Here is a 25,764-nt window from a genome sequence, read left to right as displayed (position 1 = left end):
AGGGTCGATCTGAGCGTTCTGACCTCACAACAGCAGTTAAGTGCCAAAGCTAACTGGCTAAAGTTGGCTAGCTACTTCCACACACAAATGAGACAGCACCTCACTCTGACCATTTTACTTGCCATAGCAGAGCTAGTTAGGCTGTTGTCACGTTATCTAGAGCATTAGTGACTAACTGTGCTGCTCGCAACAATTTATTTGCGTTTTTTCCCCCAACCTTTACTGACACCTTTCAATTTCAACGGGTATTGCGCATTCGTAAATTATATCAGTTATTCTGCACTCTGGCACACTCAAACGAGAGTGCTCTGAAATCAGTGTAGATAGCAAAAATGAATTTACGAACGCACCCCATTGCCTTGCTCAGGACAGACCAGACAAGTTTAAACTGGCACACAATGGATTATTCTCATTGTAATTAATCACCACGTTTTCTGCACTAAACTATGTAGAATACTGGACTGTTGGAAATGCATGATCTAATATATCTGTATAGAAACGTTACATCTAGTTCACAGAAATAAAACGGAAAGAAATAGAATTCAAATAATTGAACCGATGCCGGTTAAAAATCGCACAGCACTAACATCTATGTAATATAGTTTATAGAAGTGACGATTATTTATGTAGCAGTGCCAGTAGCCTGTGTCGGTCTGCAAGAGCGACTCCAACAATAAACTCCTCATTAAATGTATGCGTAATCTTCATTCACATGGTTTTGGCTACACTTCTCAACACACTGACACAAAAAGTAATTCTGCATTTCAAAAGGGGGAAAATAAACTCATGAGATTCAAACCCTTGCCACAATCTGCAACAATTACATGGAGTTAGCACGTGTGTTTGACCAGTCAGTCAGTCAAACACACGTGATCTAGTTGCTTTGATTATCAGAACGTGTCATTGGACTTTTGTTAAGGACACTTTCATCAAAACGTGTTGGATCAGGTCCAACTACGTCAACGATTTTAATTGATCGATACAGCATTTGAACCAGATATGATCGCGGGCCTGCTATGCAAGTTAGCAAAAGGCTAAGGTTGCATTTCAAACCCATAAAATAAACACCCTCCACCACTTATGCACGTTAAATTATTATTATTTTTTAAATGTAACCTTTATCTAAATTGGGGGAACCACGGCAGCCTCCTTTGTCGTCGGTCCAAATGATTAGCTAAGCAAGGGAAGTTGGCAACGTAAGCCCTTCTGCCCTCGCTTTTGATAGAGTTTACAATTATGTTCACTCCAGGGCTTGAAAAGCCCCATATTCAATTTGCGATGATTGTACATCCACTAAGAAAAGTAAGCCAAAACTTAAAACCAACATTATATGGAGAAGTCAACATACAAGTGTAAGTAGAAACAAATGTAAATAAGTTAGAAATTGTGATACTAATGCACATGACGGCTCAAACACATCATAAAAGTCATGATGTTTTTGTTTGGTTGGCTTTTGGAAACGTTTGCTTGCGCATATAACTTTCCCTGACATCACACTTATACATTGTAATTTCCGGATATAGTAGGAAGGCTAACATTCAATGTCTGCGGAGGACTGTAGAGCATATAAAGGCACACGCAACAGTTCCATGATGACTGAAAACACAACCGTGGGATGAACGAGTGACACATTTCCTGGCAAGAGCAGTCCATTTCAAATTAATTCATTCTTCCCTTGCCCTGCAAGTGTCAACTCATCAGACGTAATAATACGTCATCAGAAGTGTCCACTTAATTTGAGGGCTGAGGGTGTGTCTTTTAAGTGTTTGGAAAGCAGCCTAAATCTGACAGGTTATCTGAAGGGAACATTAATGCCGCGTTCAAAACAACCGCAACCTGGAAAATCGGACACTTCCGAGCATTCAATACAACTGCGAACTGGGGGGCTATCTACGACTGGGGAAATATATTTTGAGCAGTCTTCAAACTCGGAATTCCAAGTCGGGAACTCTAGCCTCTTTCTAGAGCTTTGACTTTCCGACCTGTAGATTGATCACTGATGTCATGATTCAACCTCATTCCCCCCAACCCCCAGAGTTCCCAGTTGTCTTGAAAGTACCAATAGTGTTTGATCACGTGCAACTACACCAAATATTTTAATTGGCTGATGCATTTTGAGACGAGGAAGTATGGCCCCCGTGTCTAAATAGCTTCCCATTCAATGACTGGGAACACTACATAGAATAAAGCCCTTATATTAGTCCTTCAGTAAATCATTTGGACTCACTGGCAGAGGTAAACAGTAAAAGACAATTAGCCTATTCCTGGTCAACCACAAGCTCATAATGTGTTTTATGTCTGTACAGACAGTAATGCTGAATGATGAACACCACATCAAAGAATATGGAGAACAAGCCAAGTCCTGCCTTTGTGGGGTCCCCAAAGATGAGCTTCCATTCATCTAGGAAACAATAGAAAAACTCATGAAACCCTGACATAGACCATCAATTAATTCAGCAAGTGATGTAATAAGTAATAAGTCACAATTCTGTTTAAGATCGATGGAATTAATCAGAAAAAAAAAATGCATCACTATTTCAATGTACTTTTATAACCTTTTTAATACATTGTTTAAATAAACCTTTTCCTTTTCTGTATGTTTTTGTAGTTATTATTTATGTTATGATTTGTCTGTTCTCACAGACACAGGGAAAGAGCTGGGTGGGTGGGTGGACATGAAAAGGAAATCCTGTATTATGAATATTGTGACACTGTCGTGTTAATGTGCAGGAATAATTGTAAAAAAAAGTAATATATATATATGCATGACTTATTTTACAATTATTCCTGCAACATTAACACGACACACACACATATATATATATATATACATATATATATATAAACATGAAAAGATATCTATACCTTACCAGTCTAAAGTTTGGACACCTACTCATTGAAGGATTTTCCTTTATTTTTACTATTTTCTACATTGTAGAATAATAGTGAAGACATCAAAACTATGAAATAATACATATGAAATCATGTAACCAAAAAAGGTGTTTGAGATTCTTCAAAGTAGCCACCCTTTCTTTGCCTTTGACAGCTTTGCACACTTGGCATCATCTTAACCAGCCTTTTATTTTTTTATTTTTTTAAAAATAAAACGTAACCTTTATTTAACTAGGCAAGTCAGTTAAGAACAAATTCTTATTTACAATGACGGCCTACACCGGCCAAACACGAACCATGCTGCGCCAATTCTGCACCACCTTATGGGACTCGCAATCAGGGCCGGTTGTGATACAGCCTGGAATTGAACGAGGTAGTCACCTGGAATGCATTAACAGGTGTGCCTTGTTAAAGGTTAATTTGTGGAATTTCTTTCATTTTTAATGCGTTTGAGCCAGTCAGTTGTGTTGTGACAAGGTAGGGTGGTATACAGAATATATCCCTATTTGGTAAAATACCATATTATGGCAAGAACAGCTCAAATAAGCAAAGAGAAATGACAGTCCATCATTACTTAAGACACGAAGGTCAGTACATACGGAAAATTTCAAGAACTTTGAAAGTTTCATCAAGTGCAGTTGCAAAAACCATCAAGCGCTATGATGAAACTGGCTCTCATGAGGACCGCCACACGAAAGGAAGACCCAGAGTTCTCTGCTACAGAAGTTCATAAGAGTTACCAGCCTCAGAAAATGCAACACCAAAAAAGTAACAGACATTTCAAAAACTGTTCAGAGAAGACTGCGTGAATCAGGCCTTCATGGTCAAATTGCTGAAAAGAAACCACTACTAAAGAACACCAATAAGAAGAAGAGACTTGTTTGGGCCAAGAAACACAAGCAATGTACATTAGATCTGTGAATATCTGTCCTTTATTCTGATGAGTCCAAATTTGAGATTTTTGGTTCCAACCACCTTGTCTGTGAGACAAAGAGTAGGTGAAAGGCTGATCTCCGCATGTGTTGTTCCCATCGTGAAGCATGGAGGTGGTGTGGGGGTGCTTAGCTGGTGACACTGTCTGTGATTTCTTTAGAATTCAAGGCACACTTAACCAGCATGACTATGACAGCATTCTGCAGCAATACACCATCCCATCCGGTTTGCGCTTAGTGGGACTATCATTTGTTTTTCAACAGGACAATGACCCAAAACACACCTCCGGACTGTGTCAGGGCTTTTTGACCAAGAAGGAGAGTGATGGTGCTGCATCAGATGACCTGGCCTCAACCCAATTGAGATGGTTTGGGATGAGTTGGACCGCAGAGTGAAGGAAAAGCAGCCAAAAAGTGCTCAGCATATGGGAACTCCTTCAAGACTGTTGGAAAAACATTCCTTGTGAAGCTGGTTGAGAGAATACCAAGAGTGTGCTAAGCTGTCACGGCAAAGGGTGGCTACTTTGAAAAATCTAAAATGTATTTAGAATTACTTATTAAAAATAAAAACTGAAATACCTTTTTACATAGTTATTCAGACTCAATTGAGCTCAGGTGCATCCTATTTCCATTCATCATCCTTAATACGTTTCTACTTGATTTGAATTTACCACAGGTGCATCCTATTTCCATTGATTGGACATGATTTGGAAAGGCACACACACCTCTCTATATAAGGTCCCACAGTTGACAGTGCATGTCAGAGCAAAACCCAAGTCATTAGGTCGAAGGAATTGTCTGTAGAGCTCTGAGATGCCAAAAGGCATCTAATGGACTCTCAGATCATGAGAAACAAGATTCTCTGGTCTGATGAAACCAAGACTGAACTCTTTGGCCTGAATGCCAAGCATCACGTCTGGAGGAAACCAGGCAGCGCTCACCACCTGCCCAATACCATCCCTACAGTGAAGCATGGTGGTGGCAGCATCATGCTGTGGGGATGTTTTTCAGAGGAAGGGGCTGGGAGACAAGTCCGGATCGAGGGAAAGATGAACGGAGCAAATTACAGAGAAATCCTTGATGAAAACCTGCTCCAGAGCACTCAGGACATCAGACTGGGACGAAGGTTCACCTTCCAACAGGACAACAACCCTAAGCACACAGCCTAGACCACGCAGGAGTGACTTCGGGACAAGTGTCTGAATGTCCTTGAGTGGCCCAGCCAGAGACCGGACTTGAACTTGATCAAACATCTCTAGAGACGACCTGAAAATAGCTGTGCAGTGATGCTCCACATCCAACCTGACAAGAGCATGAGAGCATCTGCAGAGAAGGGGAATTTCTCCCAAAATACAGGTGTGCCAAGTTTGTAGCATCATACCCAAGAAGACTCAAGGTTGTAATCAACGCCAAAGGTGCTTCAACAAAGTACTGAGTAAAGGGCCTGAATATTTATGTAAATGTGATATTTCAGCTTGAATAATTCATACATTTGCAAAAATTTCATAACCTGTTTTTGATTTTTCATTATGGGGTATTGTGTGTAGATTGATGTGGGGGAAAAAACTGATTTAATCCATTTTAGAATAAGGCTGTAACATAACAAAATGTGGAAAGTGAAGGGGTCTTAGTACTTTCCAAATGTACTTTATACACACAATGAATGATTATAAATTACAAACAATTAATGACTACAATAAAAATGTTAAATGCCTGCAACTGAAGATGCGTTTTGAATTTTTGGGACTGTCCTGTAAATATTTTCACTGACTAATTATTGCCTGTTCTACTGAGGCATGTGCACATTAGTGTACTATGGGAAGAGTGGGCAGCCTTACCGTTGTTATACGACTGAAGGAACATCTGAATGAGACTGAAGCTGCCTCCTGTGAAGTCCAGCAACACATTGCCTATGCTCCACCCCTCTGTGCTTTGTCTTTGGTAGTTCATGTAGACCTGAGGGGACAGAGTGTGTGATCATGAAAATCAATAACATCATACATTTTCAAGTGAGGCGCAACAACATCTACTGTAACAAATGCTAATTGCATAAGCGAAAACCATCTGATATGCAGTAAAATCCATACCTGTGGGATGTATTTGACGAGGGTGACACCTAGCTTGATGTAAGAGAAATAGTAGAGATATTCCAGCCAGGTGATCTTACTGGCCACAGCAACAAAGAGGGTGACCAGGGCAAACGTCCAACCAATCACCAGAAGGCCAATAGCAATCTTGGACACCATCTGCCCTCCTCTCTGCAACACAGGAACACAATCACTTTCACAATGCTTTTAACTGTCAATGTTTCTTTGAGGCCTTGACAAAAATGATTTCCTTCCAACAACAAAAAAAATGCTCAAAGGATCAGATGAATATCTGTCTTTGCCAACAATCAAAACATAAGCTAATCATTATTTAGCCAGCCAACATCTGTCTCCTGTTTATAACCAAGGGGGACATTTAGGAAGTCACTAAAGACTGGTCTATTGTTACTCACTTCATAGATGGCACACTGAGAGACATATACAAGAGTCAGCACAACTGCATGGAGACTGAAGAACACATCGTTGGCATCCACTGGGTTTACACCATTTGGATTTATCTTCAAAAACTCTTCCTGTAATTAAAAAAACACACTGCTATATAACCATGTGGAGTAAAAACTGAGTCAATAGGACCATAGACTATCCAGCGGAAATCCCCATTGGTATCAATGCATGACTGACATTTGCAGAGCTGTGTGTGCAGATCTCAAGTCAGTATTCGTCCCAATTTGTTACACCGTTTGCGATGGCATGCAAGCGATTACCTTCATGTACGGAACCCAGAAGAGGCCTACATTGAAGACACTGTAGGCAATGAATCCTGTCAAGTTGAGTGCCAGAAAATCAAAGTTCAGCCCCACCACACTGTCAAACAGACAAAGTTATTCAGAAACCATATCCAAAAGTCCTTTAGATCTAAATCCTGTGATGCAGAGGATTTTGAAAAAGGTCCAAGTATCAGAGGCACTACCTTTTTCTTCTCCAGTTCTCATATACTTGAGGGTAGAATGATATAGACCATGCTAGGAAGTAAATCCAACCAATTACTTGGGTAATGATATCAACAGTGTTGCTTCTAATAACCAAGAAACGGATTCGGGTCTTATGGCTGAAAAACATAAATGAGAGACTTTTAGTACATTATGTTGGTTTAAAAATCAGTCTGAAAGTGAGACATGTTCATGGAGTTGAAATTCACTGACAGAAACTCTGTACAGCTCACCTTGCAATGCCAGTGTTGTTGCTGTATAAATAGGCTGTCACCTGACCCACATGTTCTGCATGAACCTCAAAAGTGCTTGATGTGGCGTTTGCAGGCAACTCTACCTGGAGATCAGAAATACAGGACATATAATGTCGGAAACACTGCACTTAAATAATCAAATATATAAAAAGTCACTGCAAACAATTGTTACATTTAGACATAATATGCATTTATGCCTACAACGTAAGTGCTAGTATTTATTTTACACACAGTGGCCACTGTAGTTCATTTAAATATGATAGATGCAGATATCAAAGTGCATTAATAATCAATTACATGGTTATTGGTTCTTGCTCTTCAGTCAGTTTGAATTAAACAAAATGCATACCTGTTGAGGCAGTTGAAGTATTGAGGTAACATTTGCAGAGGAGTCGGTGAAGTTAAAAATAATGAGTGTTGAGACATTCTGAGGAGAGCTGCAAAAATAAAGAAATGCCAAACACTGCATCACAACAAATGTATATAATAGTGATAAAAACTGGTAGTAGAGAACCAGCTATAAGCATAGTTACCTAGGCGTTATGGTGATATTGGCTAAACTTTTCTCCTCCAGATTTACAGTGGCTGGAGCAGATAGGGATACACTCCCATCTGTTGAAGGAATATGACATTTCAGTATTCAAATAGGGGATGTTTAAATGGAAAGATATTAAATCAGCGGTTATGTTAGTTGGACAAGGGCAAACTCACCACATGTAATGGCCGTACAGAGTGTTATGAACAAGAATAACAGACAGTTCTTATCTGCCATCTCGAGGGATAGCTGAACTCAAAAGTGCAAAAGAAGGAGATGACCGATTTGTATGAGGGACAAACAATCTGCAATAGGCAACATATGCCTCCATACAAATCCATAAGTACAACAGAAATGTACCATATATAGCACGGAAAAAGGCTTCGTCTTAACAACAATAGTTAGCTAGTTCAACACAGTATCTAACAAATCCAGAAATCAACAAATTATACACTACCGCAGCTGAGCAGTCCTTTGTTTTCCTCTGTTTCCGTGAGCTTGCACTAATGTAAAGTCATATGACTTGGCACTTCTGTAGGCTATGACGCGTTGTGTAGGGTGCGTTCAAGATGTTCAATGTTGTGGGATGTTTAACACGCGAAGTTAAAGCAATCCTAAACAGGGTGTTCTACTAAGCTGACATATGGAATTGTTTTAAGATGGCCATACCAATGATCATTTAGCTATTCGATTTGGAATTTTAGGACCTCCAAATAATTTGATGAAACATTGAATTTTGCCTTACTGGTTTGAGTCCATTGAAACACATTGATTCATACATGGAAAAACAGACAGCCAAACAATAAATCAAACATACGTTTGTTTTAAAGTGTCTCTCCTATATCTGAGAGATATTAAAAAGATCAAGAAATTATTAAAATTAGATTTTCATCCATCCGTAACCCCTTTTTTTGGTGGTGCACTAAACTACTTCCATATATATTTCCTTAGATTTTTGTTACTTGTAGCCATTGTGTGAATTGTTTGCCCTTTGTTTATTTAATAAATTCCCCATTACCTATGTAACCAGTAGGTCTATTAAATGTACCATCAATCCCCGTCATTTGGTTACATTAATTTCTGTTAATGCATGAATTAGGCATTTACCGTTGTCATTCTTGAAGTGGAGATATTGTTTGCAGAGTTGGGTTTGTCATGCTCCTTCTTCACCACACTGTGTGTGGGGAGACTTACAATGACTCTGCACATTCGCACATGCTCACATACTACTGACAAACACACACTTGCAGCTGCCATAATTCATTAATTGAATATAGTGTTTAATATCATTCGATAGTGCTACATTGTTAATTAGAATTATTAGTAGTATTTATCCTGCTACTTCAGTCCATTTATTATTTTTTTAAACTACATTAACTCTAGATTAAAATCAATTTCCTTCACTATGGAAAATAACTAACTTTGTACAATTCATTGATGTACTTCTTACAAATGGACAATCTAAGTACTACAATAGATAAAATATGCACACAGCTGACAGTTTTCACCCTCTCTCCCTAAAAAGAGGTTTACCAGTCAGCCAACTTCATAGATTGCTTCGTGTCGGTGAAACAAAAATATAAACAAAACATGGAAAGTGTTGGTTCCATGGTTCGTGAGCTGAAAAATAATCCCAGAAATATTCCATACGCACAAAAACACTTAATTCCTCAAATGTTGTGCACAAAAGTTATGTCCCTGTTACACAACGCCACAGATTTGATGTCTTAAGTTGAGGGAGCATGCAATTAGCATTCTGACTGCAGGAATGTCCACCAGAGTTGTTGCCAGAGATTTTAATGATATTTTATCTACCATAAGCCGCCTCTGTCGTTCTAGAGAATATAGCAGTACATCCACCCGGCCTAACAACCGCAGACCACGTGTAACCACACCAGCCCCTTCACATCTGGCTTCTTCACCTGTAGGATCATCTGAGACAAGCCACCCAGCTGATGAAACTGAGGAGTATTTCTGGTCTGTAATAAATCCTTTTAGTGGGGAAAAACCTCATTCTGAGTGGGTGGGCCTGGCTCTCACATGGGTGGGCCCATTCCCTCCCAGGCCCACCCATGGCTGAGCCCCTGCCTAGTCATGTGAAACCCATATAGTAGGACCTAATGAATTTATTTTGTTATGTTCCCTAGCAAGAACACCGAAAATATCACTCAAACAGAAGGGGGAAAATAACAAAGTCAATGACAACCAAAACAGGTGGAGTTTAAGGAGGGGTTCTGAAATACACTCACGGGGAGTCCACTGAAAGTTGACTACAAAAACTGGAACCTAAAAGAAACCCACCATTAGCACCCACGGAATCTGCCCAAGGACAGGCAAACAAAATAAAAACCAACACCGAACTTAAAGACAGAAACAAAACAAAAAGTGGAGCAAAACAAAATCAGATAAAGGACTGTTTGTCTAGAGAAAGAGCATAAATTTAAAAATACATATATAATAAAAAATAAAAAATAAATAAAATAGGGCTCACCAACTAAAGGTGTTGACCCTCCACATCTCTCAAGACAACTGAAGCACTGGGCCAGCCACTCTTAAATAGCACCTGGGCCAGCACAGGTGAAACACCTTCCCCCTAACGAGACGGCAACCAGCACAGGTGTAACACATACTGACTAACGAGATGACACCACTCGGTACACTCTACGTGCTAACGAGCTATATATGCTAAAGTCCAACATCAAAACATAAATGAAAAAAACAAAACCTGTAACAATTTCAAATGATTGATTTCCTTATATGAACTGTAACTCAGTAAAATCGTTGAAAGTGTTGCGTTTATATTTTTGTTCAGAATACCTCTTGTAGCACCATAAGAACTTTATATGCCCTCAGCCTTCTAGGACCTATGAGATAAAGTAATGTATAACTTGCACAACTAAAGGAGTTATTTATATATTACAGTGTTTTTGCAATAAGATATATAACGGAAAAACATCTTGCGCCTTGAAACTACGCATTGGAGAACATAAATCCACTATCAGACATCATGATATCACCTCGCCAGTTGTGAGACACTTTATAGAACAAAATTGCATTAAGTCGGGATCTAAAAAGTTAATCCACCACGCAGAGGTGATTACGACACCAAATTACTCCAAAGAGAAGCCATGTGGATATATACATTAAATTCTGTATCTCCACATGGTTCAAAAAACCTCTTAAGGATCCGCTCCTTTAAAAAAAAAAATTGGCCTAAAATGACATACCCAAATCTAACTGCCCTTAGCTCAGGCTCTGAAGCAAGGATGTGCATATTATTGATACCATTTGAAAGGAAACACTTTGAAGTTTGTTGAAAAGTGGAATGTAGGAGAATATAGCACATTAGATCTGGTAAAATATAATACAAAGATAAAACAAACCGTCTGTTTTTTACATTTTGTGCCATCATCTTTGAAATGCAAGAGAAAGGGCATAATGAATTATTCTAGCCCAGGTGCAATTTAGACTTTGGCCACTATAAGTGCAAAGTTTTAGAGTGATCCAGTGAAATCTTGCATATCTATTCAAAATGTTGTATCAATGTGCCTAATTGGTTTATCCATATATTTTCAAGTTCATAATTGTGCACTCTCCTCAAACACTAGCATGGTATTCTTTCACTCTAATAGCTACTGTAAATTGGACAGTGCAGTTAGATTAACAAGAATTTCTGCTTTCTGCCCATATCAGATATGTCAATTTGTTTTGTTTCTTACAACCTCATGCTAATCACATTAGCCTACAGACACCGCAGACGGGACACCAATCCTGAAGAAGTTTTAAATTCAGAACTCCCACAGTGGAGGTGTCATGTAAGTCACCTTGTCACCTTGTCCAAGAAAGACCTAGATCGTTATCAAAACCTCACGCCAGGGTAAGCCTACATGAAACACAGCCCTTATTTTAAGTGTTTCTAAAATCGTCTATGGGAAAAATGAACGGTGAAAAAACGATTGGAACCATTTCCCTGTTCGACAGGTAGGTTTTATGGGTATTTTGACTCATACTATGACACTTTATATAAGAACACAGTCCATATCAGATTTTGCATATTGTTTATGAGTCAGTCCCACATATTTATGAACGGCTGAGCCTGATGTTCTTTATGGTAAGCTACAGTGCATTCGAAGAAAGTATTCAGACCCCTTGACTTTTTCCGCATTTGTTACAGCCCTATTCTAAAATGGATTAAATAAAAACATTTCCTCATCAATCTACATACAATACCCCATAATGACAAAGCAAAAACCGTTTTTTAGAAATTCATTAAAAATAAAAAACAGAAATACCCGATTTACATAAGTATTCAGACCCTTTGTTATGAGACACAAAATTGTCTTCAGGTGCATCCTATTTCCATTGATCATCCTTGAGATGTTTCTACAACTTGATAGGAGTCCCCCTGTGTTAAATTCAATTGATTGGACATGATTTCGAAAGTCACAAAACTGTCTATATAAGGTCCTACAGTTGGCAGTACATGTCAGAGCAAAAACGAAGCCATGAGGTCGAAGGAATTGTCCGTAGAGCTCTGAGACAGAATTGTGTCGAGGCAGCGATCTGGGGAAGGGTACGACAACATGTAAGTAGCATTGAAGTTCCCCAAGAACATAGTGGCCGCCAACATTCTCAAATGGAAAAAGTTTGGAACCACCTAGATTCATCCTAGTGCTGGCCACCCAGCCAAACTGAGCATTCCGGGGAGAAGGGCCTTGGTCAGGGAGGTGACCAAAAGTCCGATGGTCACTCTGAAAGAGCTCCAGAGTTCCTCTGTGGAGTTGGGAGAACCTTCCAGAAGGACAACCATCTCTGCAGCACTCCATCAATCAGGCCTTTATGGTAGAGTGACCAGACAAAAGCCAATCCTCAGTAAAAGGTACACGACAGCCACCTGGAGTTTGCCAAAAGGCACCTAAAGACTCTCAGACCATGAGAAACAAGATTTTCTGCTCTGATGAAGCCCAGATGGAACTATTTGGCCTGAATGCCAAAATTCTGGAGGAAACCAGGCACAATCCCTACGGTGAAGCATGGTGGCTGCAGCATCATGCTTTTGGAATGTTTTTCAGCGGCAGGGACTGGGAGACAAGTCCGGATCGAGGGAAAGATGAACGGAGAAAAGTACTGAGAGATCCTTGATGAAAACCTGCTCCAGAGCACTCAGGACCTCAGACTGGGGCTAAGGTTCACCTTCCAATAGGACAATGACCTTAAGCATACAGCCAAGACAATGCAGGAGTGGCTTCGGGACAAGTATCTGAATGTACATGAAGGGCCCAGCCAGAGCCCGGACTTGAACCCAATCGAACATCTCTGGAGAGACCTGAAAATAGCTGTGCAGCGATTCTCCCCATCCAACCTGACAGAGCTTGAGAGGATCTGCAAAGAAGAATGGGAGAAACTCCCCAAATACAGGTGTACCAAGATTGTAGCGTCATAACCAAGAAGACTCGAGGCTGCAATCGCTGCCAAAGGTGCTTCAACAAAGTACTGAGTAAAGGGTCTGATGACTTATGTAAATGTAAAATACCAGTCAAAAGTATGGACACACCTACTCATTCAATGGTTTTTCTTTATTTGTACTGTTTTCTACATTGTAGAATAATAGTGAAGACATCACAATTATGAAATAACACATATGGAATCATGTAGTAATTTAAAAAGTGTTAAACAAATCAAAATATATTTTAGATTTTAGATTCTTCACAGTAGCCATCCTTTGCCATGATGACAGCGTTGCAAACTCTTAGCATTCTCTCAACCAGCTTCATGAGGAATGTTTTTCCAACAGTCTTGAAGGAGCTCCTACATATGCTGAGCACTTACTGGCTGCTTTTCCTTCACTCTGTGGTCCAACTCATCCCAAACCATTTCAATTGGGTTGAGGTCGTTGATTGTTGCGGCCAGGTCATCTGAAGCTGCACCTCATTAATCTCCTTCTTGGTCAAATAGCTCTTACACAGCCTGGAGGTGTGTTTTGGGTCATTGTCCTGTTGAAAAACAAATGTTAGCCCCACTAAGCGCAAACCAGATGGGATGGCGTATCTCTGCAGAATGCGGTCGTAGCCATGCTTGTTAAGTGTGCCTTGCATTCTAAATAAATCACTGACAGTGTCACCAGCAAAGCACCATCATATCAAATCAAATTGTATTGGTCACATACACATGGTTGGCAGATGTTTTTGCGAGTGTAGTGAAATGCTCCACCTCCATACTTCACTGTGGGAACCACATATGCAGAGATAATCCGTTCACCCTCTCTGCGTCTCACAAAGACACGGCGGTTGGAACCAAAAATCTCAAATTTGGACTCATCAGACCAAAGGACAGATTTCCATCAATCTAATGTCCATTGCTCGTGTTTTTTGGCCCAACTAAATCTCTTATTATTATTGGTGTCCTTTAGTAGTGGTTTCTTTGCAGCAATTCGACCATGAAAGCCTGATTCACGCAGTCTCCTCTGAACAGTTGATATGGAGATGTGTCTGTTACTTGAACTCTGTGAAGCATTTATTTGGGCTGCAATTTCTGAGGCTGGTAACTCTAATGAACTTATCCTCTGCAGCAGAGGTAACTCTGGGTCTTCCTTTCCTGTGGCGGTCCTCATGAGAGCCAGTTTCATCATAGCGCTTGATGTTTTTTGCGACTGCAAGTTCTTGAAATGTTCCATATTGACTGACCTTCATGTCTTAAGTAATGATGGACTGTCGTTTCTCTTTCCTTATTTGAGCTGTTCTTGCCATAATATGGACTTGGTCTTTTACCAAATAAGGCTATCTTCTGTACACGACCCCTACCTTGTCACAAACTGATTGGCTCAAATGCATTAAAAAGGGGGGGGGGAATCCATAAATTAACTTTTAACAAGGCACACCTGTTAATTGAATTACATTCTAGGTGACTAACTCATGAAGCTGTTTGAGAGAATGCCAAGAGTGTGCAAAGCTGTCATCCAGGCAAAGGGTGGCTACTTTGAAGAATCTCAAATATAAAATATATTTTTATTTGTTTAACAATTTTTTGGTCACTGCATGATTCCATATGTGTTATTTCATAGTTTCGACGTCTTCACTATTATTCTACAATTGTCAAAATAACGGAAAACCCTTGAATGAGTAAGTGTGTCCAAACATTTGACTGGTACTGTACATTTCCGATTTGTTTTATATAAATGTGCAAAAATGTCTGAAAACCTGTTTATGCTTTGTCATTATGGGGTATTGTGTGTAAAAACAATTGAATCCATTTTAGAATAAGGCTGTAATGTAACAAAATGCAGAAAAGGTCAATGGACCTCAATACTTTTCAAATACACTGTATCTCATAAATTGATGTAGTGTATCCAAGTGAGCAGACACCTAAGTCAAGTTATTCATGAATTTCCCTTCGTGCCCACTCCCTTACCCTATAATTCTGTATTTCTTTGTAACTAACTTGTATACAGGTAGACCAGAAAAGCCACATCTCTGATTGGCAGATGAGTGGCAACCCTGATTAGAAGTACCTGCAGCTCATCGGTTGTACCCTACAAATGCTGTTTTGAATTAAGAGAGAATTGTACAAATAGAGAAAACGTTGGTGAAGGAACAGCTGTGCTGGAATGTGAACAATATTGATGCTACTTCGAGAACACAAACTCTCTCATCTTTCACAGTAAAGAGATAGGGAGTCCGGGGATGACTGGAGGAGCAATAGTATTATGTGATTCTCTTGGCACAAGTACAGTTGGTGAGAATGAGTGGACGATGGTGAAGCAAAGTGGAGTGAAAAGGGCTGAAGTTGGAAATGAACTGCAGTTCATGGTTGGAGTGCGATTCACGAGCAAGGATGTTTTATTTGGTGACCCGTTTGCGGTCTCAAAGATGGTGAAGGACGAATTGGGTATAGTGGAATCAATGCGAGTGACCAGGAGCGGTATGATACTGGTTTCGTGTGTGTCAACAGTGCAAAAGGAGAAAGCTCTGTGGCTCAACAAGATGGCGACGTATGATGTGGAAAGTTATGACTTTCAGAGTAGGGCACCAGTTAAAGGTGTCATCTCTGGTGTCTCGTTGGACATAGAGGCTGTGTGGTTTAGAGGTAACGTTCCAGGAGTGGTAGACGCACGCCGATTGAATCGAATGATAGACGGAAGGAAGGAGCAACGCCTATCAGTTTTGCTGTTTTTTGATGAAGTGGTTTCCCAATTTACAGTTGAAGTCTGAAGTTTACATACACCTTAGCCAAATACATTTAAACTCAGTTTTTCACAATTCCTGACATTTAATCCTAGTAGAAATTCCCTGTCTTAGGTCAGTTAGGATCACCACTTTTATTTTAAGAATGTGAAATGTCAAAATAATAGTAGAGAGAATTATTTATTTCAGATTTTATTTCTTTCATCACATTCCCAGTGGGTCAGAAGTTCACATACACTCAATTAGTATTTGGTAGCATTGCCTTTAAATTGTTTAACTTGGGTCAAAAACGTTTCAGGTAGCCTTCCACAAGCTTCCCACAATAAGTTGGGTGAATTTTGGCCCATTCCTCCTGACAGAGCTGGTATAACTGAGTCAGGTTTGTAGGCCTCCTTGCTCGCACACGCTTTTTCAGTTCTGGCCACAAATCTTCTGTAGGGTTGAGGTCAGGGCTTTGTGATGGCCACTCCAATACATTGACTTTGTTGTCCTTAAGCCCTTTTGCCACAACTTTGGAAGACCCATTTGCGACCAAGCTTTAACTTCCTGACTGATGTCTTGAGATGTTGCTTCAATATATCCACATAAATTGTCCTGCCTCATGATGCCATCTATTTTGTGAAGTGCACCAGTCCCTCCTGCAGCAAAGCACCCCCACAACATGATGATGCCACCCCCTTGCTTCACGGTTGGGATGGTGCTCTTCGGCTTGCAAGCCTCCCCCTTCTCCTCCAAACTTAACGATGATCATTATGGCCCAAAAGTTATATTTTTGTTTCATCAGTCCAGAGGACATTTTTCCAAAAAAGTACAATCTTTGTCCCCATGTGCAGTTGCAAGCTGTAGTCTGTCTTTTTTATGGCAGTTTTGGAGCAGTGGCTTCTTCCTTGCTGAGCGGCCTTTCGGGTTATGTCGATATAGGACTCGTTGTTACTGTGGATATAGATACTTTTGTACCTGTATCCTTCAGCATCTTCACAAGGTCCTTTTGCTGTTGTTCTGGGATTGATTTGCGCTTTTTGCATCAAAGTACGTTCATCTCTAGGAGACAGAACGTGTCTCCTTCCTGAGCGATATGATGGCTGCGTGGTCCCATGGTGTTTATACTTACCTACTATTGTTTGTACAGATGAACATGGTACCTTCAGGCATTTAGAAGTTGCTCCCAAGGATGAACCAGACTTGTGGAGGTCTACACTTGTTTTTCTGAGATCTTGGCTGATATCTTTTGATTTTCTCATGATGTCGGGCGAAGAGGCACTGAGTTTGAAGGTATGCCTTGAAATACATCCACAGGTACACCTCCAATTGGCTCAAATGATATCAATTAGCCTATCAGAAGCTTCTAAAGCCATGACATCATTTTCTGGAATTTTCCAAGCTGTTTAAAGGCACAGTCAACTTAGTGTATGTGAACTTCTGAGCCACTGGATTTGTGATACAGTGAATTATAAGTGAAATAATCTGTCTGTAAAAAATGGTTGGAAAATGTACTTGTGTCATGCACAAAGTAGATGTCCTAACCGACTTGCCAAAACTATAGTTGTTCACAAGAAATTTGTGGAGTGGTTGAAAAACGAGTTTTAATGACTCCAACCTAGGTGTATGTAAACCTCCGACTTCAACTGTATGTAAAACTTGGGTATGTGAGATATGAGGTGAGACCGTATGAACAGAAGCCGTTGCAATGTTACAATTGTAAAACATTTGGACACGAGTGTTTGTGAAAGGAATAAATATGTAGTACTATAGTTGGACAGTCAGATGAAGCGTGTTGTTGTAATTGTGATGGGAATCACGTTCCCGAGGTCCTGGAGTGCCCTGTATGGGTGAGGGAGGTGGTAGTAGCTAGGTTAAGGGCCATCCAGCAGGTCTCCCATATGGAGGCAGTGAAAATAGCTGAAGGAGTGAGCAGAGAGGAGATGGTATTTGATGTCCCACAGTCTGCAGTGAATGCCATGCAGGAGAAGGATCCCGACATACTAATAGTGAAGAAGGTGGACTTTGTTGCGTTTATAGAGCAAGTGATAAATTGTACGAGTCAAACTAATAACAAAACTTAGAAGCTAGGCATCATTGTGAAGGCGGCAAATAGATTTCTGGATCTCCAGGACTTTACAGCCAAAATGTTACAGGGAGTTCTGTATCAATCAATCAATCAATCAAATGCATTTATAAACACCCTTTTTACATCAGCTGATGTCACAAAGTGCTGTACAGAAAACCAAAGTGCTGCCTAAAACCCCAAACAGCAAGCAATGCCGATGTAAAAGCACGGTGGCTATGAAAAACTCCCTAGAAAGGCCAAAACCTAGGAAGAAACCTAGAGAGGAACCAGGCTCTGGGGTGGCCAGTCCTCTTCTGGCTGTGTCGGGTGGAGATTATAACAGAACATGACCAAGATGTTCAAACGTTGATAATAATAATAATAATCACAGTGGTTGTAGAGGGTGCAACAAGACAGCACCTCAGGAGTAAATGTCAGGAGTAAATATCAGCCAATTATTCAGATTTGTGCGGTAGAGAGAGAGAGTTCAAAACAGCAGGTCCGGGACAAGGTAGCACGTCCAGTGAACAGGTCAGGGTTCCATAGCCGCAGGCAGAACAGTTGAAACTGGAGCAGCGGGATGACCAGGTGGACTGGGGACAGCAAGGAGTCATCAGGCCAGGTAGTCCTGAGACATGGACCTAGGGCTCAGGTCCTCTGTGAGAAGAGAGAGAGAGAAAGAAAGAGAGGGAAAGAGAGAAAAGAGAGCGAGACAGAGAGAATTAGAGGGAGCATACTTAAATTCACACAGGACACCGGATGAGACAGGAGAAATACTCCAGATATAACAGACTAACCCTAGCACCCCCGACCAGCCAAGCATCTGGGGGAGCGCGGTGGTCCCCTTTTGATGACATGTACATTCCTTCCTCAATCACTCCAGTTACCAGTACCCCTGCACATTGTAATAACGATACTGGCACTGCACTGACCTGTACAAGATGACATTTTCTTCTCTTTTTTCCTTCTCTCGCATTTCACATGTTTTATTTTCTGATCTCTATTACCACATGTATTGTGCATTGTTCTGAAAGAGCTCGCAAGTTAAGCATTTCCCTGTACTGTTTTACGCATGTTTGTCACGTTGGCATGAAGGATCGGGAGACAGGTGCAGAAATGCATGATTTTTTTTTTTTATTATACTCCAAATTATGGCGTGCCTTGTAAAGGCATGGGGAGGGAGACCAAACAAACACTAAACAAAACACAAGGTTGAAACCCAAACAAAAGAGCGAGGAGTACCTTGAATAAATAACACACAGGATGAGACCCGTAATCATCTGCACAGTCCACAAGGGCACGAAAGCCCAAAACACACAACACAGGTACTCACACTCACCAACAGACATTGTAACAATAATCGACAAGACCATAGTGAACAAAGGGCACATATATACGAATATAATCAGTGGGAATAGGTGCCATGTGTGCGCAGTGAAAGTTCCGGAGAGATCCTGTGCATTTGCCAATAAAACTTGAAACTTGAAACACCTTCACTAAAAAAGTAGCCTGTACAGTCTTAATTTTCCAATTACATCTCATCCTGCAATGAAAGCAGAAACAGCAGACATCGTAGGTACGTTTTCCTTTGGGATTAACACCAAAGCATGCTTGTCCTTATAATAAAGTACTGTACATCCTGAACTGCAGTGCATTCAATTAATCATGACTGTAGGCCTACGGTTCACTTGAAAGTGACCCCTATACTCTTGACAAGAAGATTAATAATTTTCCTGTAACAGGATCATGTTACTTTTTTATCCCAACAGTTTTGTTATAATTTCTTTGGCAGTTTCTTACAGAACATTTAGTTTCACAGTAAACAGAAACTCATACATCTGAAGTTACTGCCAAATGTTAAGATGGGGTAAAAAAAATACACGTTGCTCCATGCTAAAGGTCATTAGGGCACATTTTTGGGGGCTAAGGATACCAACAACATGACTGGATGGGAACATATTTCCTTCCCACTGTGAGTTTTAATTGGTTATTTTGTCAGTCCTTTTTCAAAATATGGAAAGTGTTGACTTTTCATTGAATGCAAACGGATCATAGATTTCCATTTTCGAAGAAAAGTATCAAAGATGAACAAGACTGGGAGAATTAGAGCATATAACTGGCAGGAAGTCATATTTTCAAATTGAACAGAAGATATTTACATGTTATTGTGTCTCAATAACACTTTGCGAAAAGGAGTTACAGGTATTTTGCCAGTGGTCATTTGACTGTGGGACGTCACATTGTGGCTTGTCTTATCAATATTTTATTTTTTTACAAGTAAGATGGTCTCAAAAGGAAACAGGTGCAATGATTTAAATCCATGTTGATGGGACAATTGCATTTCAGAACTTTATTCAAGTCCCTAAGCAATGTTTTATTAATGTGCATCAACACAAAGAAAAACTACCACCCGAGACATCATAGATACAAGTTTCTTGCCTCATCCCATATGTATTGTTATGTAATATTAGACAATATTTGATTGCAATTCAATGCTTCCTATTAGTTTGTAATGAACTTGTGATTCAATGACGCTTCAACAGTGGAAGCTACTTTTGACATAATTGCTTGGATAAAGATCAGGCATCGGATCTTACATAAACACACAGGCTGGTATTCAATCAATTGCAGACAGTGGATTTCCAGACAGTGCTTTCATTGCTGTTGTACAAAATATATTTAAGGAGGAGTCTGTGTGTGGTCCGCATTTTCTTGGTTCAAAGGATGTAGTTGATTTTAACAGTTGGTTAAATGACTAAAACAAGTTCTGAACATGTATACTGAGTGCTGGCCTGGCTCCCTGAACCTCAGATCATTCTCTAATAGGAAGGAGGGGCCCTATGTAAGCCCTCCTGAGAAGGGAACAGTTCCACAGTTTGTCACTCATCTTTTCACTGGACTGAGCGAAGAAAAACTGTTCAGTGGCATTCGATTGTGAATCTTGTTCAAATTGTACCTCTTCCCAGCAATTGTAAAACATACTGTGGTTGTCATGCCAGAGGAGGTGTGGCTGATTGAGGTAACAGGGTTGGTGGGGAGGTGAAGGTATCATATAGCAGCTATAAAACAGCCAAGGGAACTCAACGAGGACATTTCTTCTGAGAGACTTTGTAAGTTTTGAGGAGCTTATTTGCAGCATGTTCTGCAATGTTGGTGGGTGTAGGCTTTTGTGTTGAGAGGTTGTCAGGACTGTTTATGTGTTGACCTTTTGCATGTTTATATCCTTGCCTAATGCTGAATTCATACTTCACTAGCTTTCGGATTAATGCTGTAAACATTCTGTACTTTTGCATTTCTAACTAATAAAAGACACAAGTTTATACAGCTGGCTCGATCGACGGAGTTTGGCTTTATCTGATTGGTTGTTGATTTATTAGAACATGGTCAGAGTTTCAGCCAAACAAATGATAGCTGGAGAAAACAGCTGAAGACATCTGGATCTGGTTGACTGTTACCAAGAAGGACGTGTTTGTAATCAAGGGGTCAGTGAGGGGATCTAGTATTGGGGTCTAGAATGGGAACATACTGGTATTATAGACAGGGTGGTCTCAATACAAACATCACGTTGATGATGTGGAGGAGGTATTAAAAAGAGGAAGCTTCACTTGCTTGACATTCTGTCCTGTTCTTGTAGCGGACCCCACAGCAGCAGTGACACCATGAGGTTCCAGGCTCTGTTCTTTCTCCTGCTCCTGACATGCATGTATCTCACTCTGGCTCAAGGTAGGCACCATTAAACAATCTAAGGAACGGTATTCATATTCTGTAGATTCATTATTATGAAGTTTATGTTCACTGAAATTGGTGTAACAGTGTAAAGCAAGCCTTTCATATGTTTTGGTTCATTCTCAGTACTTCTTGTAATTTACTTCTTGTTGAAAATAAATCTACTGTACATAGCCTATACTCCACATTTGTATACTTAATGCATTGTTGTGCCTGGAGACCTCCTTGTGCCTCTGGAATGGAGAAAAATTGTTCTATGTCGTTTTTTTACAAGCTTCCAATGGTCCATACTTTGTCCAGAAGAGGAATATTTTGCCACTCAAAATAATGTAGATAATTATTTATGGGAACATTTTAGACTGATGTGTTGGGATATGTCTGTCTCCCCTTCCTTTCAAAACATTGTCTCAAATGGCCTGGAACCAGATTTCACAACACTTTGACTTTGACGGTAGTTTACATAGCTCATATGCAACTTCAAGCAGCTTAAACATCATCCCTTTGATGTCTCTCTTGCGTACATCTGCAATACCTTAACTCATAATTCTTTCTCAAATTACAGAAACTACTCATTACACTAGGTTGCTATTACTTAAAAAAAAAAAAAAATCAACTCTGTTTATTAAGTTTTACACACACACACACACACACAGACAAGACAAAGCAATATAAATAATATACTCAACTAGAAAAAAAAAGAAAAAAAATAGCTTTAAAAGATACCATACTTTAGACAAGTTAAACACACCAGGCAGAAGGCTACAGAGGTTAAAGGGCAATCTATAGTACAGGGACAGAGCAAACACCTCACCATTGTTCCTGTAAACAGTCAAGGGATAGGGGTGGAGAAATGCAACCACTCACAGACAGTCATGGCCACAGACCGACCATCCACTGGACCAAAAATAAAGTTTACAATGCTTTAAAATTAAAATAAATAAAAATAGAATGATTATTCATGTAGGCGTGAACAAAATGTAAAAATAACTGGGAAAAACAAGCTCACACTTCAGTCTCTGCCCAGGCAAGATGAACAAGGCATCCGCGGATCACAATCAATAAGCACATGGACCTTAATGCCCCCCCCAGCAAAAACACAGAGAGAAGCTCCTCCAACCCTTAAGTCACAGGGGGTCAAATACAGATTTTTTTAGTTTTAATTGGAATGCCATCAGAGGATGGACTGTTTAAAGTAAGACCGGAATGGAGCCCAAGCCTCATTAAACAGTTTGGGGTTCCCACGTGAATTGAATTGAATTTTTTCTAGTTTCAGAGAGCACAACACATCTCTCACCCAATATTTATAAGATGGGGGAGCTGCCATCTTCCAGTTCTGTAGTATTAGCCATCTAGCTAAAAGAGTTGTATAAGCAACAGTGTCCGACTGGATTCTTGATAGGGGGTACCCATGGGCAGTACTCCAAAAAGGGCTGTAAGGGGAGACGGATCTATACTAGGTTGCTATTACAATTGCACAATTCAAACCATTTGCTACTGAAATATCCCTACATGACAGTATGTCATGGGTCAGCACAATAAGAGTATAGAGAAGATTGTAACCATTTAACTTCCTCATGCTTGTTGTTAGGGTCGTATGAGAACTGCTGCCTGAGGCATGTTACTGGCCTGAAGAAGAGTACCAAGAGGAATGTTGTAAGCTACAGGATACAGGAAACAGATGGAGGCTGCAACATCAAGGCCGTTGTGTGAGTGTGTTGCAACATGTCCTCACCTTCTGTCAGCCTGCCTTTTAGCACAATTAACTGTCCAGATAAAAACAAAGCCACTCATAACAGTCAATCATTGTGACACTGGTAGGAAAATGTCCTCAAGTCATGTGTCAAGAGGACTTGTTGAAAGAGAAATATGAAATAGTTTGTTTTCCTTTTTTTCTCCTCATAGAATGTGGATCTAAAAATCAATATTGGCAATGAGAGTCTAATGAAAAAATCATATATATGTATATATATATACTGTATATCTCCCACAATGTGTCTAATATCCATAGGTTCATACTGAAGAAAGGGAAGACTGTTTGTGCCAATCCCAGCCACAAATGGGTACAGCATCTGAGGACTGTGGTCGATAAGGTACTACTCTCACTCTTATAACTACATTATTTTGTAAATTCATGTATGTTTGACAAGTTTCCAGTATCTAATTATGGCCTTTTCTCATCCATAGACTCAAGGGAATGAGGGGATGTAGTTGATCAGTTGCTTCGTTGGAGGATCTTTCAACCAGTGTATGCCAATTTCCAAAAATAGGACAGTAATATCAACCTGTCACTAGAATGTGAACTTCATTATATTACTCATTATATTACAGATTTGGCTTAATGAGTTTATATTACATGCTTTTGGGAGGATACCTGAGATTCCATGGTTTAGATGGCTGTTAGCATGAGGTGACTATCCGTGCCTGCTTGTAATGTGCCACGGCAGCTTAGCATTATTGTGTGTGAGGGGCAGAGGGGATGGAGTGGGGGGGTTATTCACTATCCTCATGGGTACCGGAAATCCCCCAAAAGTCCTCACAAGGATAGTCAATTAAGGAACATTTTCCCTCATGGGGACATTTCCCACATCCCCATGAGGACAAAGGCTATTTTAAGCTTAGGGGTTAGGTGTAGGTTCAGGGTTAGGGTTCAGGTTAGAGGTTAGGGAAAATAAGATTTTGAATGAAAATCAATTTTTGGTGGGGGGTGGGGCAGAATGCATTGAAAAGCTACAGTTACTATTTTGTTAAACCTTGAGACACTACATGACCAAAAGTATGTGGATACCTGCTCTAGTCAAACATCTCATTCCAAAATCATGGCATTAATATGGAGTTGGTCCGCCCTTTGCTGCTACAACAGCCTCCACTCTCCTGGGAAGGCTTTCCACTTTATGTTGGAACCTTGCTGCGGGGACTTGCTTCCATTCAGCCACAAGAACAAATGTGAGGTCGGCATTGATGATGGGCGATTAGGCCTGCCTCACAGTCGATGTTCCAATTCATCCCAAAGGTGTTCAATGGGGTTGAGGTCAGAGCTCTGTGTATGCCAGTCAAGTTAAGATTTCCCTTCACTGGGACTAAGGGGCCTAGCCCGAACCATGAATTACAGCCCCAGACCATTATTCCTCATCCACCAAACTTTACAGTTGGCACTATGCATTGGGACAGGAAGGGTTTTCCTGACATCCGCCAAACCAAGATTCATCCGTCGGACTGCCAGATGATGAAGCGTGATTCATCACTCCAGAGAGTGCGTTTCCAAAGCTCCAGTCCAATGGCGGTGAGCTTTACACCACTCCAGCTGCTTAGCATTGCGCATGGTGATCTTAGGCTTGTGTGCCAGAGGCAGTTTGGAACTCAGTAGTGAGTGGTGTAACCGAGAACAGACAATTTTTAAGCGCTGAGTGCTTCGCATTCTGTGAGCTTGTGTGGCCTACCCCTTTACTGCTGAGACGTTTTTGCTCCTAGATGTTTCCACTTCACAATAACAGCACTTAAAGTTGCTCGGGGTAGCTCAAGTAGGGCAGAAATTTCACGAACTGACTTGTTAGAAAGGTAGCATTCTATGACGGTGCCACGTTGAAAGTCACTGAGCTCTTCAGTAAGGCCATTCTACTGCCAACGTTTGTCTTTGGAGATTGCATGGCTGTGTGCTCGATTTTATACACCTGTCAGCAACAGGTGTGGTTGAAATAGACAAATCCACTTTGAAAGGGTGTCCACGTACTTTTGTATATATAGTATATTTTTCTATCAGTACTATGTGTTAAAAGCAATATTTGTATAACTTCACATTTGTAATAAAGCAAAAAATGATAGCAAAATGTTTATTAGCCTCATACATATTTATGTGTTTATTAATTCAGGATTTGTTCACCTGTCTATATCAATAATCTCCCCTTCATACTTTTCATTTGTATGATTCTAAGGACAGCTTACTGCACACTACCTGTACTTGAACTCTTTATACACATTTCATTGGAAAAAGAAAATAGACAATTGCTTCACGCCTCAAATCTTTAGCCCGTCTTATTGCCTTCAGCATGAACCTACATGAGTTCTTTGAAGCTTAGCTGTTGTAATGCCACATACTTACCTGAAATGTGATATGATGGACAGAGAATCAATGACAGTTTATACATGCTCATTCTTGCTCCAGTT

At 40.3% G+C, this 25,764-nt stretch overlaps 2 protein-coding genes across 4 annotated transcripts; one reads left to right on the top strand and one right to left on the bottom strand.

Moving 5' to 3' along the window:
• Positions 1 to 159: 159 nt before the first annotated feature.
• Positions 160 to 8,161, bottom strand: LOC121846528 (cystinosin-like). The gene is made up of 10 exons (XM_042322061.1): positions 7,827 to 8,161; positions 7,649 to 7,727; positions 7,465 to 7,552; positions 7,095 to 7,198; positions 6,843 to 6,980; positions 6,637 to 6,736; positions 6,325 to 6,444; positions 5,912 to 6,082; positions 5,663 to 5,780; positions 160 to 2,401 (listed from the first exon to the last, which is right to left on the bottom strand). Exons 1-10 carry the CDS (start codon positions 7,885 to 7,887, stop codon positions 2,259 to 2,261), a joined length of 1,122 nt encoding a protein of 373 aa, XP_042177995.1. The 5' UTR covers positions 7,888 to 8,161; the 3' UTR covers positions 160 to 2,258.
• Positions 8,162 to 20,833: 12,672 nt separating this feature from the next.
• Positions 20,834 to 23,861, top strand: LOC112250809 (C-C motif chemokine 25). 3 transcript variants are annotated; one of them, XM_024421258.2, is made up of 5 exons: positions 20,834 to 20,987; positions 21,512 to 21,600; positions 23,192 to 23,309; positions 23,612 to 23,693; positions 23,788 to 23,861. In XM_024421258.2, the coding sequence occupies exons 2-5, from the start codon at positions 21,537 to 21,539 to the stop codon at positions 23,809 to 23,811; spliced, it is 288 nt and encodes a 95-aa protein (XP_024277026.1). In that variant the 5' UTR covers positions 20,834 to 20,987; positions 21,512 to 21,536; the 3' UTR covers positions 23,812 to 23,861. The 3 variants fall into 3 exon arrangements, with proteins under 3 accessions (XP_024277026.1, XP_024277027.1, XP_024277025.1); XM_024421259.2 differs by lacking the exon at positions 20,834 to 20,987 and adding an exon at positions 20,996 to 21,030; XM_024421257.2 differs by lacking the exon at positions 20,834 to 20,987 and adding an exon at positions 21,037 to 21,359.
• The last annotated feature ends 1,903 nt before the right edge of the window (positions 23,862 to 25,764 follow it).

Source organism: Oncorhynchus tshawytscha, linkage group LG05 (genome assembly GCF_018296145.1).
Source record: "Oncorhynchus tshawytscha isolate Ot180627B linkage group LG05, Otsh_v2.0, whole genome shotgun sequence".
Taxonomy (NCBI): Eukaryota; Metazoa; Chordata; class Actinopteri; order Salmoniformes; family Salmonidae; genus Oncorhynchus; species Oncorhynchus tshawytscha.
This window is presented reverse-complemented; position numbering and strand designations above follow the sequence as displayed.

Excerpts from the sequence above, each read along its gene's own strand:
- LOC112250809 (XM_024421258.2), top strand. The coding sequence starts at position 21,537 with ATGAGGTTCCAGGCTCTGTTCTTTCTCCTGCTCCTGACATGCATGTAT. Across the intron at positions 23,310-23,611 it reads TGCAACATCAAGGCCGTTGT|GTTCATACTGAAGAAAGGGA; the intron begins GTGAGTGTGTTG and ends TAATATCCATAG. Across the intron at positions 23,694-23,787 it reads TGAGGACTGTGGTCGATAAG|ACTCAAGGGAATGAGGGGAT; the intron begins GTACTACTCTCA and ends TCTCATCCATAG.
- LOC121846528 (XM_042322061.1), bottom strand. The coding sequence starts at position 7,887 with ATGGCAGATAAGAACTGTCTGTTATTCTTGTTCATAACACTCTGTACG. Across the intron at positions 7,199-7,464 it reads TACTTCAACTGCCTCAACAG|GTAGAGTTGCCTGCAAACGC; the intron begins GTATGCATTTTG and ends TCTGATCTCCAG. Across the intron at positions 6,445-6,636 it reads TCTGGGTTCCGTACATGAAG|GAAGAGTTTTTGAAGATAAA; the intron begins GTAATCGCTTGC and ends TTTTAATTACAG.